The 14,963-nt window shown below is 40.1% G+C and overlaps 1 protein-coding gene across 5 annotated transcripts in view; it reads left to right on the top strand.

The window, feature by feature from the left end:
• Positions 1-14,963, top strand: part of SOX5 (SRY-box transcription factor 5) — a 451,433-nt gene that overhangs the window by 290,934 nt on the left and 145,536 nt on the right. For all 5 annotated transcript variants that reach the window (XM_069228573.1, XM_069228572.1, XM_069228575.1 and 2 more), the window contains one exon: positions 2,409-2,532. In XM_069228573.1, coding sequence (XP_069084674.1) covers positions 2,409-2,532 — 124 coding nt within the window. The remainder of the gene's footprint in view (positions 1-2,408; positions 2,533-14,963) is intronic.

Raw genomic sequence — 14,963 nt, 5'->3', positions numbered from 1 at the left:
AGGAGTTTACAAAGGTAATAGCTCTAACTCGAGCAAATGAGAGACCCATTGCTTTGCAAATGCTTGTTTATATTTTACTATTTGTAAGACGTTAATTTCTACAGTTGTATTTGTCTTAATGCAAGTTCGATGCTGTTAGAGAGCCCTCCATATGAGCATAAACCTAATGATGCTAATTTCTCAATGGGTAACGTTGGTCATACGGTTTTCATTTCAATAATTTTCGTTCATTTTCATCAGTTTTCTGGACGGATAGACGCATGTTGGTAGATTTCCCACATCTCTTTTGCTGCAAACATTCTTCTTTCTTTTCCAATGGCACATAAAAATGTTGAGGTGGCTAGAACTGCATAGATAGTAGCCATAGCATCATTGGGTTTTCATACAGGTCGGAAAATGTCTACCATTCATGTAAGAACAATATAAGGAGTTTGCACAAAATTGCATTATTACAGTTTTACGTGGTTCCACACGATTTACAATGTTTTATTATTTTGAAACATTGAAACCTAGGACACGTGTATAGGTGCACTGTGATTTAAAACCATTACTCATAATATTATAGTGATCTGCATTTTTATGAGTAGTGATAGGTAGGGGAAGTGTGTGTTGCATTTTTGGAATTTTTTGAAGGATTGGAAACTCGAAAATCGTTGGCTTTGTTTATGGGGTGGTATGTTTTTGAGGCAGACAACCTCCCGAATGGTCAGGCGTATTATGTGGTGGTCAGTGGCATAATATGTTTATTGGCAGGAAGGACAATGGCTGATTGATAAGGGATGATTATATCTACTCATAAGGTGGAGTGATTGATAAGGTCGGTTTACTGGCATTGAATATTCACTCACTAAGCAGCAATGTTTTAGAGGAAAGTAACCTAAAAAGGGACTATTTTCTGAGATCCACAGTTAAACTATATACCTCAGGTCAGTTTCTAAGTGCCCTCCATTACAAAATTGCCCCTGGAGAACGGAAGCATTAGATGGAAAACAGCAGGTGCCTATTTTGAATGTACAATTTTAAGTGTACAGTTGGTGCTGTACTCACAGTTGGGTTAGAAACGGGAGTATGAAAATTGAAGAGTTTAAATTCCGAGATGCAAAACGTTCTTTTCAATCCATTTATAAATGTTTTTAGAGCAAAATTATGTTTTTGAACTGTTATTTTTTCCCCGAAAGCTAGATCAGCCCTGGAGGCAGTTTTCACACATGCAATGGGACAAGAATATTTTCAGTCATTAGAGAACTTTGCATTCAGCTTCAATAACATCACACATTTATTTTTTATTTTCGATTTTTTTTAATTTTATTTTTGGCAGCAAAACCTTCAGTAGAACCATCTGTCTTTCTATTAGTGTTTGTGAGGCCTGTTTTGGAGCTTCTACACTTGGCAAAGTCACTTTCATCCTTGGAAATGTTTTTTTTAGTTCTGTGGCTTTTTGCCTAGGAGGACTATGCAAAAATTCCACACAGCTGTTCATTTTCGCTTTTCAGAATAATGTTATTTTGTCATTTAAAAATCATCAAATAGTTATTTAGATTGACAACTCAAGAGAAAGACAATAATTTTGGAATTCAATTTGAATCTTTATACATTTGTGTACATTATGTGTTGGTTATATATTTTGTTAGCCTGCCTACCTTTTATGTAAATGCTCTGTTGAGCCTGTACCTTTTATGAGGAAAATAAAGTTCAGGTCCTATATACTTATGTGCCCCTCTTGAGCATGCTGACACATTGAAGTATATGTAACACACAGTGCGTGCAAATGACTGTGTTCAGAGACAACCATCTGGAAAGAAATGTACTTTGTTTTTGCAAGGAAAGTTGTATCAATCACTATTGCAGAATATTGCAGAATTATTCACGTTAATCTAGATCATACTGTTTGAGAATCCAACCCTCCTGTCTATTCTGTTTTTGTCATGCTTATTTTTTTCATGAGTTAGACTGACCTATTTGAGTGCAAGTGATTTCAAGGTCAGTTTCCCACATTGGTGATCTTTGTCAGGGGGATATTACACAAAGATGAGATTGAAAATCCCATAACAGAATCTGTCATCCTAACCTCCATGAATCACTACGCACAGCCTCACAACTTGTCAGAATTCAAGCGCTCTTTGCTTGTTGTACTCAGACATAGATATTTTCCATTTCAGACAAATCGCTATCAGACTTTGTTTAGACTTCGGACTTATTGGATGTCTGTTGTGTGGCACTCATTATCCAAACATGAATTGTATTTACAAAATTGATTACTTTTGCACTTTGAAATAGAAAAGGCTGGGTGGATCAAAGTTTTCTTTTAAGAATTTGAGCTTGTAACATGTTTGCTAACGACAAAATAGAATGATCTTCTTCTGCATTGGGCAATAAGCTAACTTTGTTTTATTGTTTGCGGTCTGCAGGTTCAAGGCCAGCTGCCTCCCCTGATGATTCCCGTGTTCCCCCCAGACCAGCGGACCCTGGCCGCAGCAGCCGCCCAGCAGGGATTTCTCCTTCCCCCTGGCTTCAGCTACAAAGCTGGATGCAGTAAGTACTCCTCGGCTTGTTGGGAGTGAGCGGGGGGAAGGCAGATCAATGCATATCGCTTGTACCAACAGCCCCACCACCACCGCCACTCGGGTTGTTTGAGGAAGAAACGATGTGGGAACAGAAGCCATATGAAAATGTTTGGCTCCTACTCAAGAGATTTCTCGCTCGTCCAAAAACACTGAATAACTTAGAAGCGCGAATGGTAATAATGAGCATCTTGCAGAGAAACAAATGTGGTCCCTTTCAATTTGTGCCCTTTCTTAGGCAGTATTGTAGTACAAAACATATACAAACAGACAAATGAATATAGGTAAAACAGGAAATGTTGTTTGAAAGGTCTTCTAAAGCTTAACACAGATAGAAGAAAATATGGGCTGTCTAGGATCCTGCTGGGCCAAATGGTTAGTGGGACTTACATTTCCAAACATGACCGTCTGCGCAGTCAATATGCAGAACTAAAGAGTGTATTTTTAAATGAGAAAATCTGCAATGTTACACATATTTTCCCTCTCTGAGTTCCAAAGCATCATGGTGGCACTATGTAGAGCGCATGCATAAATACGCATTTCACTTCTATATGAGATAAACACAGTATAGAATACTTTTGCAGTATCTACTGACCAGCAGACCCACAGCTCTCTATCTTTTAATGACACGATTTGTTTATTAATCTGTGTGCTAAACTCTCTTGGGAATGAATCCCTTGTGCCTCCCGAGGCGTAGCACTGGTGCATCTCTGTATTTTACTAGTTGTCACATGTCTCATTGTGTCGCGGCTCATCACGTGGGGGTTATTAAAGCTGTTCTGCTGGTGCCCATGTTGTGCGTTTAGAGACACTTGCGTGCTAATTTCTGATTTATTTCTGTCAGCTGACACCTAGGTCGCTTTGACAAACAAGGCTGAAACAATCGCCAAATCACAAGAAGCCTTCTGATATGTCACGCTTTTATCAACATGACAAGGGGAAGGGCGCCTGGGCCCTCCGAGCTGCACACTCGAGCTTCACTGCAGCCAGGGCCTTAGCCTAGTATGAAAGCAGTCCTGGCCAATCATCATCCGGTTATCATCACACTGAACAACTGCTCCGCGTGCCCCCTTCCCCTTAAAAAGGAAACGCATTGTTGATTGGCACAAAAGAGTACTGCCTCTTGAAACCCGTGTATAGACCATAACGAGGACATTTCCCTTATGCACTTCAGAAAAATAACTTTTCTCAGGCGCAGTGAATGAGAAAGCATTTTAATGCTCTTTCCTACATGATGCCCGAACTGGTTGATATTGTATGTAAACCGTTTCCTTACAGCTAATTAGCAAGTGCGGTGTTTCAAATGCAGACGAAACATAAAAGGTAAAAAGCTGCGGCGCTGTAATAGAGGTTCAGGTACCATCCTACACCTTCTGTCCTTTTAGAAGCGCAGCCCTTCCATATATCTTCCTGCCTTCCTTGCTGGCTGCTTCTTTTGGCACAGCTCGGCTTACTTTAAGACAGTGGTCTCCAAACTTTTTAATGTTGTGCCCCCCACTTCAAAAATAAAAATCTTTTGGCCCCCCTTCAGAATGTTTTCACAATTATTTAATAAAGATGGCAATGTTTAAATATGTCTAGATGTTTTTAAACATTGTAGTTAAGTACTGTTACCTTTTTAAAAATGCAATAACACGTTTTTGCTTAAAACACAACACTATTATTTGTGTAATGACTGTTTTGACCAAAGCTTGGAGCCCCCCCTAGGATCACTTGAGGCCCCCCTAGGGGGGCCCGCCCCACAGTTTGAAGACCCCTGCTTTAAGAGATGTAGAACTCTTACGTAGTAGCCCGTCTCATCGACCTCCCGCAAAAGTGCATGCCATAATTTATTTGTGAAACCCCCAAATATAATTTTTTGTCAAAATGGTTATCTGTGTATGGTGTAAAGAAATAAAGGAAGTTGCTATGGAAAATTATTGACAGATCGTTAGATGGAGACGAGTTAAAAAGGCAAATGTTAGAGTTTTTGTGTGTGTTCAACATTTGCATCTTCCACTCTTACCACACACAGTGCCACCAACATTGATACAGATAAGTAGATTTATTTTAGAAGATTGGCATGGCTTATTATAAAGTTTATGATGTTTGCTTTTGTGGAGCAAAATATTACACTGCTCCTTCTATGAAACTACGAGATTATTTTTATTACACCTGGAAAGAATACCAGTCTCGCTAATGTTTGTGCCATCATGAGGACCATTGCAGTTGCTTGACAATCAAAATAGATACTCCTGCAATCAGTGCTGGGAATGGAAAAATAGAAGTGCAGGTACCCTGTAGCAGAGTACCTGCTTATTTCTGACAAGTGCCGGTACTCTCCAATTAAAAGTATTATGTTTTTTCTTGAGAAGTGCAGGTACTCTCCCTCTCAAAATTAAAAGGTGCTGATACTCCGTACCGGACAGTACCGGCCCATTTAAAGCACTGGCTGCAATCAATCACTAGTGACAGAAAACAGCACCTGTGAAGTGTTTGTTGTAAATAATTTGAGCAGCCAAAAAGAAACAGAATAGCTGGTAAAGGTGTATTCTAAAATAAGTCTGTATGAACCAGTCGTGATAGTAACATCGTGTGTAATGGGCTTCAGTAACCAATGTTCAAACAGGAGCTAGAAATCAAACTGTCTACTGTAGACTGTTCTACAGATCTGAATTCGGTCATGCGTGACTATCCAAACAACACTTTTACCAGGCTTCCGTCTAGGAATTCAGTCAGATTCTTCATTTTTGTACAGTGATGGGATATACAGCTCAAGCCCATGCAAATAAAAAGCAAGGTTGAGAATAACAATATCAGTATCATCAGAGTGACCATGACACATCAGTTTGCGCTTGAGCTAAAAAAATATTTAAAAAATGTACTTTTGCATTGTCCCTCCCTCTGTGTGGTTGGTACGCTATGCACATTTCTACAGAGAGGGTATAGGTAGCATTTATAATGCGACATCATAGGTGCAATAATACATCTGGAAACCTATGTCTGACATGGCTTTCCTGATGTACTATTACACCCATTTTGTAAATATTGGGAAAGTATAAAAGTTTGTTCAGGGGGAGTTGTAAGTCTCTGCCTATACTTTTACACTTTTCTTCATCAGCTGTGCCCATTGACTTTTCTGCCGTTCCTTATATAATATCTTGAGTTAGTATTATGTGTTGTTGCCCATCCACATCAATATCAGTATTAGATGCCATGAATATATTTTTTGCGGAGAAGGAATCGTTAGAGTGGGGAAAACTTCCCCTTGAGCCTCAGCATTTCTTGGGTGACCTGTTCCTCCTCCCATCCTGGAAGACCAAACGCTGACCATTTCTTGGGTGGGAATGGGTTGGATTTCGGTTTGTGAATGCCCACAATGTACGTGTGTGAGCATTAAGAAATTTCCCAGGTAAACTCTGCCTTCTAACTGTCACTTCCCACACTTTGCATAGGATGTACTATTGTGGATTTCTCCATACCTCTAGAAAAATCTGAAGTAATAAATCTATCTATGTCTGCCAGGAATCCTTTAGTGAATTCCTGATAGGTATAGCTGGGTATTTTCAGCTGTAAACCGAAAATACCTTTTGTGTATTGGGCCCAAAGTTTGGGAAAAAGCTTGCTATTCACTGTAAGACAATCATCCTGTTTATCCATCTTCAATATCTTCAGTGACTCCTATTTTTAAAGCTAGCTGTAAGATGGTACACCACATGGACCATCATTTTGCCTGTTACTGGTCGGGACAAATCATTCCATTATGTTGAATCTTGGTAATAGGGCAACACACCACGTGTATTATTTCACCTATGAAAATACAACAGTCCTACAAGGTTTTTAAGCAGAGGATGAGGATGCATAACGTTTACGTCTTGAGCAGATACTCTGCCTGATGATGTATTGTTCAATCTTAGAGTACATGTTTCCATGATTTGTTGATCATACACATTAAAAGTGGTAACTGTGTATCAATTAGGTTTGGACCAACTGAGGGAGAGCAAGTGCTCTACACATGTTGTTTATTTTGTTTTCCGGTTCAGCCATATGTTAAAGAATCTAATGTGCTCCTATTGTTGTGTTTATCCTTAATCCAGGTGCAGTTTCTGGCTTCAAATTGAAACAATGCTTGGTAAAGCCAGTAAGTCTGGCATTAGACGCCAGCTTTTTGGCTTTGTCATTACTTGATTGTTCATGTTTTTCTATAAAATGTTATTGTTGGTGGAGCTGCCAGAACCTTACCCATTAAAAAAATGGCTAAAAGTAAAAATATTTGTGTGGTCTCAAAAAGCACTCCTTGCCATAGTAGTCACTGGCGCTAAAAGGAACGTTTTGTATATGATTGTGCTCGTTGTGAAAGAGCAGAATGCCATCTATCATGATGAAGTTCTAAAATGATGAAGTACGCTGACTCTTTATCCCATGCTGTTTGCAGTATTGGAAGGGGCAACATAAATGACACAACTGATCAATGGATGAAGGGGCGGCTGCCTGGAAGCCCTTGGAAGTATAATACAAGTATATATAATTGTAGTAAAATCGAACTGTCTTGGTTAATGCCAAACATAAAAATGTTAGTCTAGACAACAAACACATAGTTGTGCTTAGTGTTGCAGCACATTCTCCCTTCTTTCTAAAGAGTTGTTCGTTTTGCATAGACCCGCATTTTTACAATATCGGAAGAATACTACTACACTAGCAAGTTCCTGTGACGGAAATTTAAAAAGCTCTCTGTTTGTGTAATTATGGGGGGGTTAGAGATCTTGATCACCGTAACCTCAGCTTTTTAGATCTCGCCTAACTAGTGCATGTGCTGTTTGTTGACCTTTCGTTTTGTAACAGATGGCTTAAAAGCTGCTATTGCTCATCATTGGTTGGTTTCATTGTCAGTCTCATTTGCTTACTTCTTATTGATCAGCTCTTGTAGGCACCCTTCCTCTTGTGTGTTTATCTCTCCCCGGAGCATGGGCATTTTACTTATGCCCACTGCTCATATTTTTAGGGTCACCTTTTCTTTGTGTCTAAGCACTTTCCAGAGTGTGTCTTTTTCAACTGGCCCTCTTATGTACTTCTCCCCCCTCCTTGTTCCTCCTTCCTTCTCTCTTCCATGTTAGTTGACCCCACTGTTGTCTGTGTTGTTGCTTTTCCCCAGCCTCCCACCCTCCTACTGTTGTTGCTTGGCCCCAGGCCTCACGTCCTCTGCCAATAGCTCTCTTGTGGATGAGACCTGTTGGCTTTGCCAGTGCTTATTCTGTATGCGGTCAGGCCTGGGATTGCACTCACAGCACCTCTGAAATTATCAACTAGCTGTTTAGCCCTCCTCTTCCCTAACTCAGGATTGTTTTAGCCTCTTGACCCCCTGGAGTCTTGGGATATAAAATGGTTAAAAGCATGAGTCTGGAGGAACTGACTAAGACATAAGGATGAAATAAGTCAGAACTAAGCATACAAACGTAACTGGCTGCTGTTACGAATTTTAGAGCAAATGTTAAATAAATAATCTGTCTAAACTGGACACGCTTCGAGAATAATGAGTCAGGCAATTAAATCAAAACCAAGGAAAATAGAATTTTGTTATTCATGGAATATTCACATGAATAAACCACTTTTTGGTGAATCATTATTTCCTGATTTTTATGGTATTTTTCTGTTAAGCTTCTACCGTTTTCCGGTTATGTGTATTACAAAAAGAATGAGCTAAAAATAGTTTTTTCCTATGCTAAAGAAGGTTATATGAATATTTCCAAAAGTTGCATTCATATTGTGTGCACTAGTGTCTTTGTTTTTACTGGAAACCACCAACAGTGGTGTCTGTTTCTATCCACAAATCCGTAAGTGTTCAAAAGCAAGAATCCCATGCTTAACTTTATTCTTATGTTTGTCTTCTTGTGAGATTGGCAGTCTTTATGACCCGACCCGCACGTGTTGAAAGGAACCATTCACAGGGGATTCTTTGCTGATATTTTTCTTTAGGATAGTGTTTGGAGAAGGATGAGCTGGCTACCTTTGTGTATCAGGCTCTTTTAAGACAATATGTAAGAGACAAAAGTCATGATTTAGTAAAATCTGCTCACTGATGTAGCCTTTCCAGAAAATCAAAATAGAGCTTGCAGGTGTTAGATTTTTAGACAAAATAGCCACAGTTTCTTATGCATTCTTTATTATGGACTGACAAAAGTAATCATCTTTGTGCTGGGATGCAAAATCTCAAAAGATATGTTAATGCTTAGCAGAACTGTGGTACAGAGCTACCATCAATCACACAAAAGGTGATGGGAGGAATGCTTGAAAATAGTCTAACCACTGGCAATCACTCAGGAATGCATTTCAACCCATTGGTTTTTTGCCCACTGTGCCACTCTTGACAAAGGCCCTCCTTAATCAAATCAGCACTGACCTTGCATCTCATGGGAACAGTCCCTCCAAAACTGCCAGATGAGGTCTTGTCTGCAAAGGAGCACAAAAAAAATCCCAGACCGGTTTCTGCCTTTTAAGACCTTATCAATGAGATATAGCTTGAATCAGAAAAGTGAGGTCTTCTATCTCTTTCACTAGACTACTTTTGTGCTCGTTCTTGTTTCTTGCCCTAAACTATGCCCTGAGTGCTTACTATTCTACCTTCACTCCTAGAATATGTGGGGAACCAGCGACTCTCCCCCAGATATTCCAGGAGGTTTATTTGCTATTTTAATTCCAGTCGTGAAATATTTTTGGGAAAGTTATAAATTCCCCAAGTATTTTAGGAAGGGTTGAAAAGTAATAATTTTGAAATTGGAAAAGTGCTGCCCTTAGGGCACAGCTCAGGGCAAAACAACTAGAATTACCTTCTTTTGGTGTGTTTTTATGCAAACCACTTTACTGATCACTTCACTTAAAACAATAACTGGTTATTTTCTATCTAACTCATTTTGCCTTCTCTTCGTGTTACTATTTTTGCATGTTTCTCTTTGGACTGCAACAGAGGCTTCTTAGTTTTTATGGCTATTTTTTAGTTTATTTCACCTCATTACGATTTGCATTCAGAGTTTAAGTTTACATTGTTCTCATAGCTTCTGAGACATTGTTATGATCTACTGTTGTCTGTTTTTTCACTAAACAAGTATACAGTTTTTGTAAAGTTATCAAGTTTAATGATGAGCACATCTTGACATACATATTCAACGTATGGGGCATGTATTTTCACGTGACTCTTATTTTGACTGCTCCATCTTGGAAGTTTACCTAATTGGAATTTCTTGCAGTGGTTTAATACTAGTTGTGTTTTTTATTTGATTTTTTTGCCAATTTTTGTAAGCTTCTCTCAAAAAATGATTTTGTTCACAACTTGCTTCACATCTCAGCTTCACTTTCGTCATACTGCTCCTCTTACAAAGTCCATATTCAATACAAGATTAGCCATGGGATTGCTTCATTTCTTTTGAGATGTTTAACATTGGTTGTCTTCCCCTAAGTGTAAATTTATTTTGGTCTATTTTTATGTTATTCTTATAACAAATGTAGATATTAACCATTCTTTTCAGTGCCTGCGTGCTCACACCCTCTAGGGTGTGATATGCACAATTTTTGGCTTGTTGTCTCAAATTTGGACTTAAAGGTTTATTTTGTTCTTTTCTGCCATGTAATGGACATTATTGTGATGCAGATGGTTCCTACAGAGCCTGGTTGTAATATCTGGAAAGTGATTCTTAATTTGTTTAGTTTTAAATTCAATTTGTTTGAATAGAATCATAAAAATGTCAAAGTGGGAATGCAACCCATCAGAGACTTTAAGTCCTAGGTATGGTAATGCTCAATTTATGAAAAACTGACCTATTGTAAGACTGACTATTTAAGTCAACTTCAACAATTAACAGAGGAATGTAGTGGAAATGTCAACTATATATCTGTATAAACGTTTTTGTCTGCACTTTTAAATCTATACCGACATTATCTACTTTGCTTGCAGAATCCTAGGCAGTACCACAATGTAATGTTAATTAATATCTGTGAAGTCACATACACCCTCCTTCAGTTCCTTATTTACCCTTCCTATCCACTTCTTGACTTCTTTGTCTCTTCACTGTGTTAAAGGGATCTTCTGCTCTTCCTGGGTTTCAAAAGGTGTATTGCTTTTTTCAATATGTGACCCACTGGCTGGGTGCTTTGTTGATTGCATTTAGGTTTCCCCTCTCCTTTATTGTCTCCAGTGTGAAGTTTATGAGAGGCAGGACTCTATGGCCCTCAGACAAAGACATTATCCCTAAATCTGTTTCATGCAAGTTCAGTTTGAAGCCACCTCTCTCCCCTTCTGTGGTTCTTTTGGTTCTTTGCCCTCATTGCAGATTTACAGGGTCTTCTTTTTTTTACAAATCTAGCACTTCAATCAACCAGTGTGCAATAGAAAATGTTAGAGCTTCATTTTCAACTCCTAGAAGGGTGCTCTTGCTCTGGCCTGATTCTGCTAGAGAGTTTTCCAGAATTACTGTAGCAATTGCCAGAGTTTTACTCTGCTATAAAACGTCAGTCATTTTTAAAATCCACTATGTGGGCCTCACCTATTTTTCATCTGGTAAGTTCCTCCATTTTGCCTTCTATTTGATGAAGCAGAGGCCAGAAGAATTGACCACCAGTCTTCTGTTGGAATTTGTACCTCAAGGGTTAATAGCATCTGTTTATAGTCTCTTCTTGTTTTATTAGCCATTTATATTGTACAGGGTCCTATGGGTGACTTCCTGTATACTGGGGAAACTAAATCTGCTGAACACCCTCTGTGGCTCCTTAAAACTATCCTATCACCTGCAATGTTCATAAACTCCAGGTTCAGGTGTTAAGATATGAATGCCTGTCCTTAGGTTACCCTCTTCAATATAAGTCATACTTGATATTTGGCAAAGTTTGAACAGTCACCAGTCACTGGAGTAAAACATATCCATTTGACATCAAGGTGGGCCCTCACATTCCCAGCAGGCTGCTCTGATGTAGTAGTTGCCCAACCCATGGGTGATTACTGCAAACATGGACAGCTGCCTATGCAGGTCTCCAAAATCACTGGGATCCCTTTGGCACTTTCGCCTTCACTTGGTTTCTTATTAGGCTCCGGAAATGACTCCTGCTTTGGGACTTCTACATTAGCTCCATTCCTTCTTGTCACTACTCTCTTATCTGGTCCAACTTTCATCATGCAGTAGCCAGGAAATGCCCAGTCTGTCTCGGGATTATTGCCCCTGTGCTCTTTCTGTCATAGCAGTTATCTCCTCTAAGGCAGTGAATGTTACCCTTTGAAATATATATTACTAAAGTAATGCCTTTGATGGTTTCATTAAGTTGTGTTGGGTTTACTATGAGCCCTGTAAAGAGCTGAAATGATAACGCTATCAGTGCACCGCGGCTTAATTTGTACTTTTGATTGGTCAATCATAACACAGCTTTTTCTGTGAGGAATATATTTTACCACGTGAAGAAAGCCCTCCAAATCTCGACTGATCCGTTCCCCGTCCCACTCAGGACAGTAATTTACACTACCCTGTGCTGCAGTAAATTTGCAACCCTTTCCCAGTTGGAAAGGGGGCGGATCAGAGTTTGTCAATACTTACAGATGAACAATTATGTGGATGTTCACAAAGGCAGACTACGCCCTGGAACACCCACATTCCCACCGTTTGTGTGGGATTTTATGGTCTGCACCTGTGTGGAGATCACTGCCCCCGTTGATGGGTTTACACCTGTCAGGGATCCCTGTGTGAATTCCTGCTTAAAATCTTCCTGTTTAATCATCTCCAAAATCCTTGTTCACATAAACACTATAAAAGTACATATTTCCTCCTTTCAGATATTTGTTACCTCTTGGACTATCATCTGAAATGTCCCCACTTGTTAACCAGGGTGAGTCAGTCAACCCTCCCCGCGCCCCACCCCGCCAAGCGTTTGCTTATGTAATTTTGTGTAAAAGACCTTATGTGTATAAATAGGCTTCCCTGGCATTGAAAGGTAAAGTATCTACATGCTATGCAATTAGTGTACGGACTGATAATAGCAGCACACTTCTCCAATGTACAGCAGCACTGATCAGAGGAATCTGACCAATTGCCTCATACAGTGTTGTTTTTAATAAGGCTCAACCCTTCAGAAGCAGCCTCGTTATTGCTATGTGATTGAGTAGCCAACTACCAGGGATTTGTTTTATTGAAAGGTTCCTGCATCCTTATTTGCATGTGAAACACCACATCCTGCACTCTCTTATGGCCGACTAGCTACAGGGTTCTGCAAAGTCGGTTCTGGAGAGCCAAGTCCATGTCAGATTTTTAGCATATACACATTTAGAACCAAGATGTTTCAGAAGTCTACATTTTTCTAAATGTGGATATGCTAAAAATCTGGCATGGACCCGGCTCTCCAGGACCGACTTTGCAGAACCCTGGGCTAGCAGATGAGACTTGGGGCCAGATGTAGCAAAGTTTTACCCCTTCTGTGTCTATGGGAAAATGTGTTCGTACATATGGCCCCTAGTGTGCTTCCTGCTGTGGCGAGACATTTGCAGGTTATCTTAAACAGTCTTTCTTAGCAGCCAAGACCTGAAACTGTAACTTCATGTGTGGCATAGCACAGCATGGTTATGAACTGACGGGGCAAAGTGTTTGCACATCTTTAACTATTGCATAGTGTGCGGACACATGTTCAGGGGTGCCAGCTGGCCACATTGCCATGTTTTTAGGTAGGAGCTTTCAGCTCACCAGGGAAGGACTAGAATTGTAAGTGTGAAAACTACAAGTCCCAGATTCTAGAGCGCTGTTGTCTAGGGCAGTGGTTCCCAACCTTTTGACTTCTTGAATCCCACCTTTATCAGTGCTGGAAACCGGAGACCCCCACTGAATCACTATTGGAATCTGGAGACCCCCTCAATGAATCATTACTGAAAGCTGGGGCCCCAATCTGCTAATATTATTACTTTTTCTAAGCAGTCACAGACACCCTAAATAGGCTTTGCAGACCCCCCAGGGGTCCCTGGACCATAGGTTGGGAACCACTGGTCTAGGAAGTTAACACAGCAAAAGTTGCTGCTGATTAGAGGGCTGTTGGCCTCACTCTCTGAATGCTCAAATCTCTCAGAGGATCACAAATGGGATGATAATCCTTATTAATTGAATTGGAAGCTTTTAAACATTTTGTCATTTGGCCTGGGCAAAGACAGTGGCTACCATAACAGTTCTATTGATTTTCCTGTGTCAGCGAATGTGCAGAGGACAGTGCCCCGCCAAACAAAGAAGGCAAACAATTTTTTGTTAAAAAGGTTGGTAATGCAGCCACTTCAAGCCCTGGTCTCTATAACTATGTGTACGTTATATTGTAAGATCTGTTTTCATCAATGGACTAAGTACAAATACGGCAGGTCACATGAGCTTTCAAGAGCGCATGGGGCCTTCTGCTGAATATGTTATGGGCCTACAGAAAGAAATCAAGAATAAAAAGTGAAAATTAGTTTTGCTGGTGCTTCCCTTCTGAAGCCTAGATAATAAATAATAAGTCTTTCAATACAGAAGTAGGGGGGCCCGAAAATTCCAATCCCACGGGATGAGATAATGTCACCATACAATATTACCACACTGTTTCTGCTTGCCCCTCTGGAATGGGGAACAACCACAGTAATTGGTGTTTCCTCACCGATTCTGGCCTTTTTCTGCTTTTTCTGCTTCCTTGACCATTTCTTTTTCCATTCACGTTTTGCCAGTTTGTTCCTAGTAAAACCTGAGTGGGAAGACATCTGGAGTGTAGTCTGAATTTGGCCCATAATTGAGGTAGCAGCCGAATTGAGATTACCATCAATATGGAACGACGGCAGGAGTAATTTATTAAATTGCATCCATCATGTCTTATGAACGATGTTACAGCCCTCTACATAATTTCCTTTCTTTTACACAGACCATGCGACCCGTAGTCCATGTTTTTGAGGCACAAACCCACCTGGCAGCTGATTAAAGTAACGGGTATTTTGACCAGTCATTGTAACTGTTAGTTGAATGCGCCTGGCGCTGGATGGTTGCTCTGTTTTGTTTGTGAACACTTAAGTCCACTGGGCTGTCTAATTTCACCTACACGGTCACGACATTTAATGTGGCCTCTTTCAATACTACAATCTTATTCAAGCCGCAAACTCTTTTGAAGTGTCGTGCTCTGATCAATGTGCACTTTTTCCTATTTCCCTAAATGCATCACGAGTAAAAAAAAAAAAAAAAAAAGGGGATGAGGTTTCCGCCTTAATTGCCTTGCGCCTTTTATTCGCATTCCTCTCTCAGCTCGAATTGTGAAAAGAGTGTTAGCAGAGGGCTGCACAATGGCGCTTTTCATTAGGCCCCGGCACAGCACACAAAGGCCGGCTTTGGAAAGAATAAATGCAGGAGTTTAATTTGCAGGTGGAGAGTAGATAAAAGGTGCTGACGCCTCTATTAT

Source organism: Pleurodeles waltl, chromosome 4_1, assembly GCF_031143425.1.
Source record: "Pleurodeles waltl isolate 20211129_DDA chromosome 4_1, aPleWal1.hap1.20221129, whole genome shotgun sequence".
NCBI lineage: Eukaryota > Metazoa > Chordata > Amphibia > Caudata > Salamandridae > Pleurodeles > Pleurodeles waltl.
This window is presented reverse-complemented; position numbering and strand designations above follow the sequence as displayed.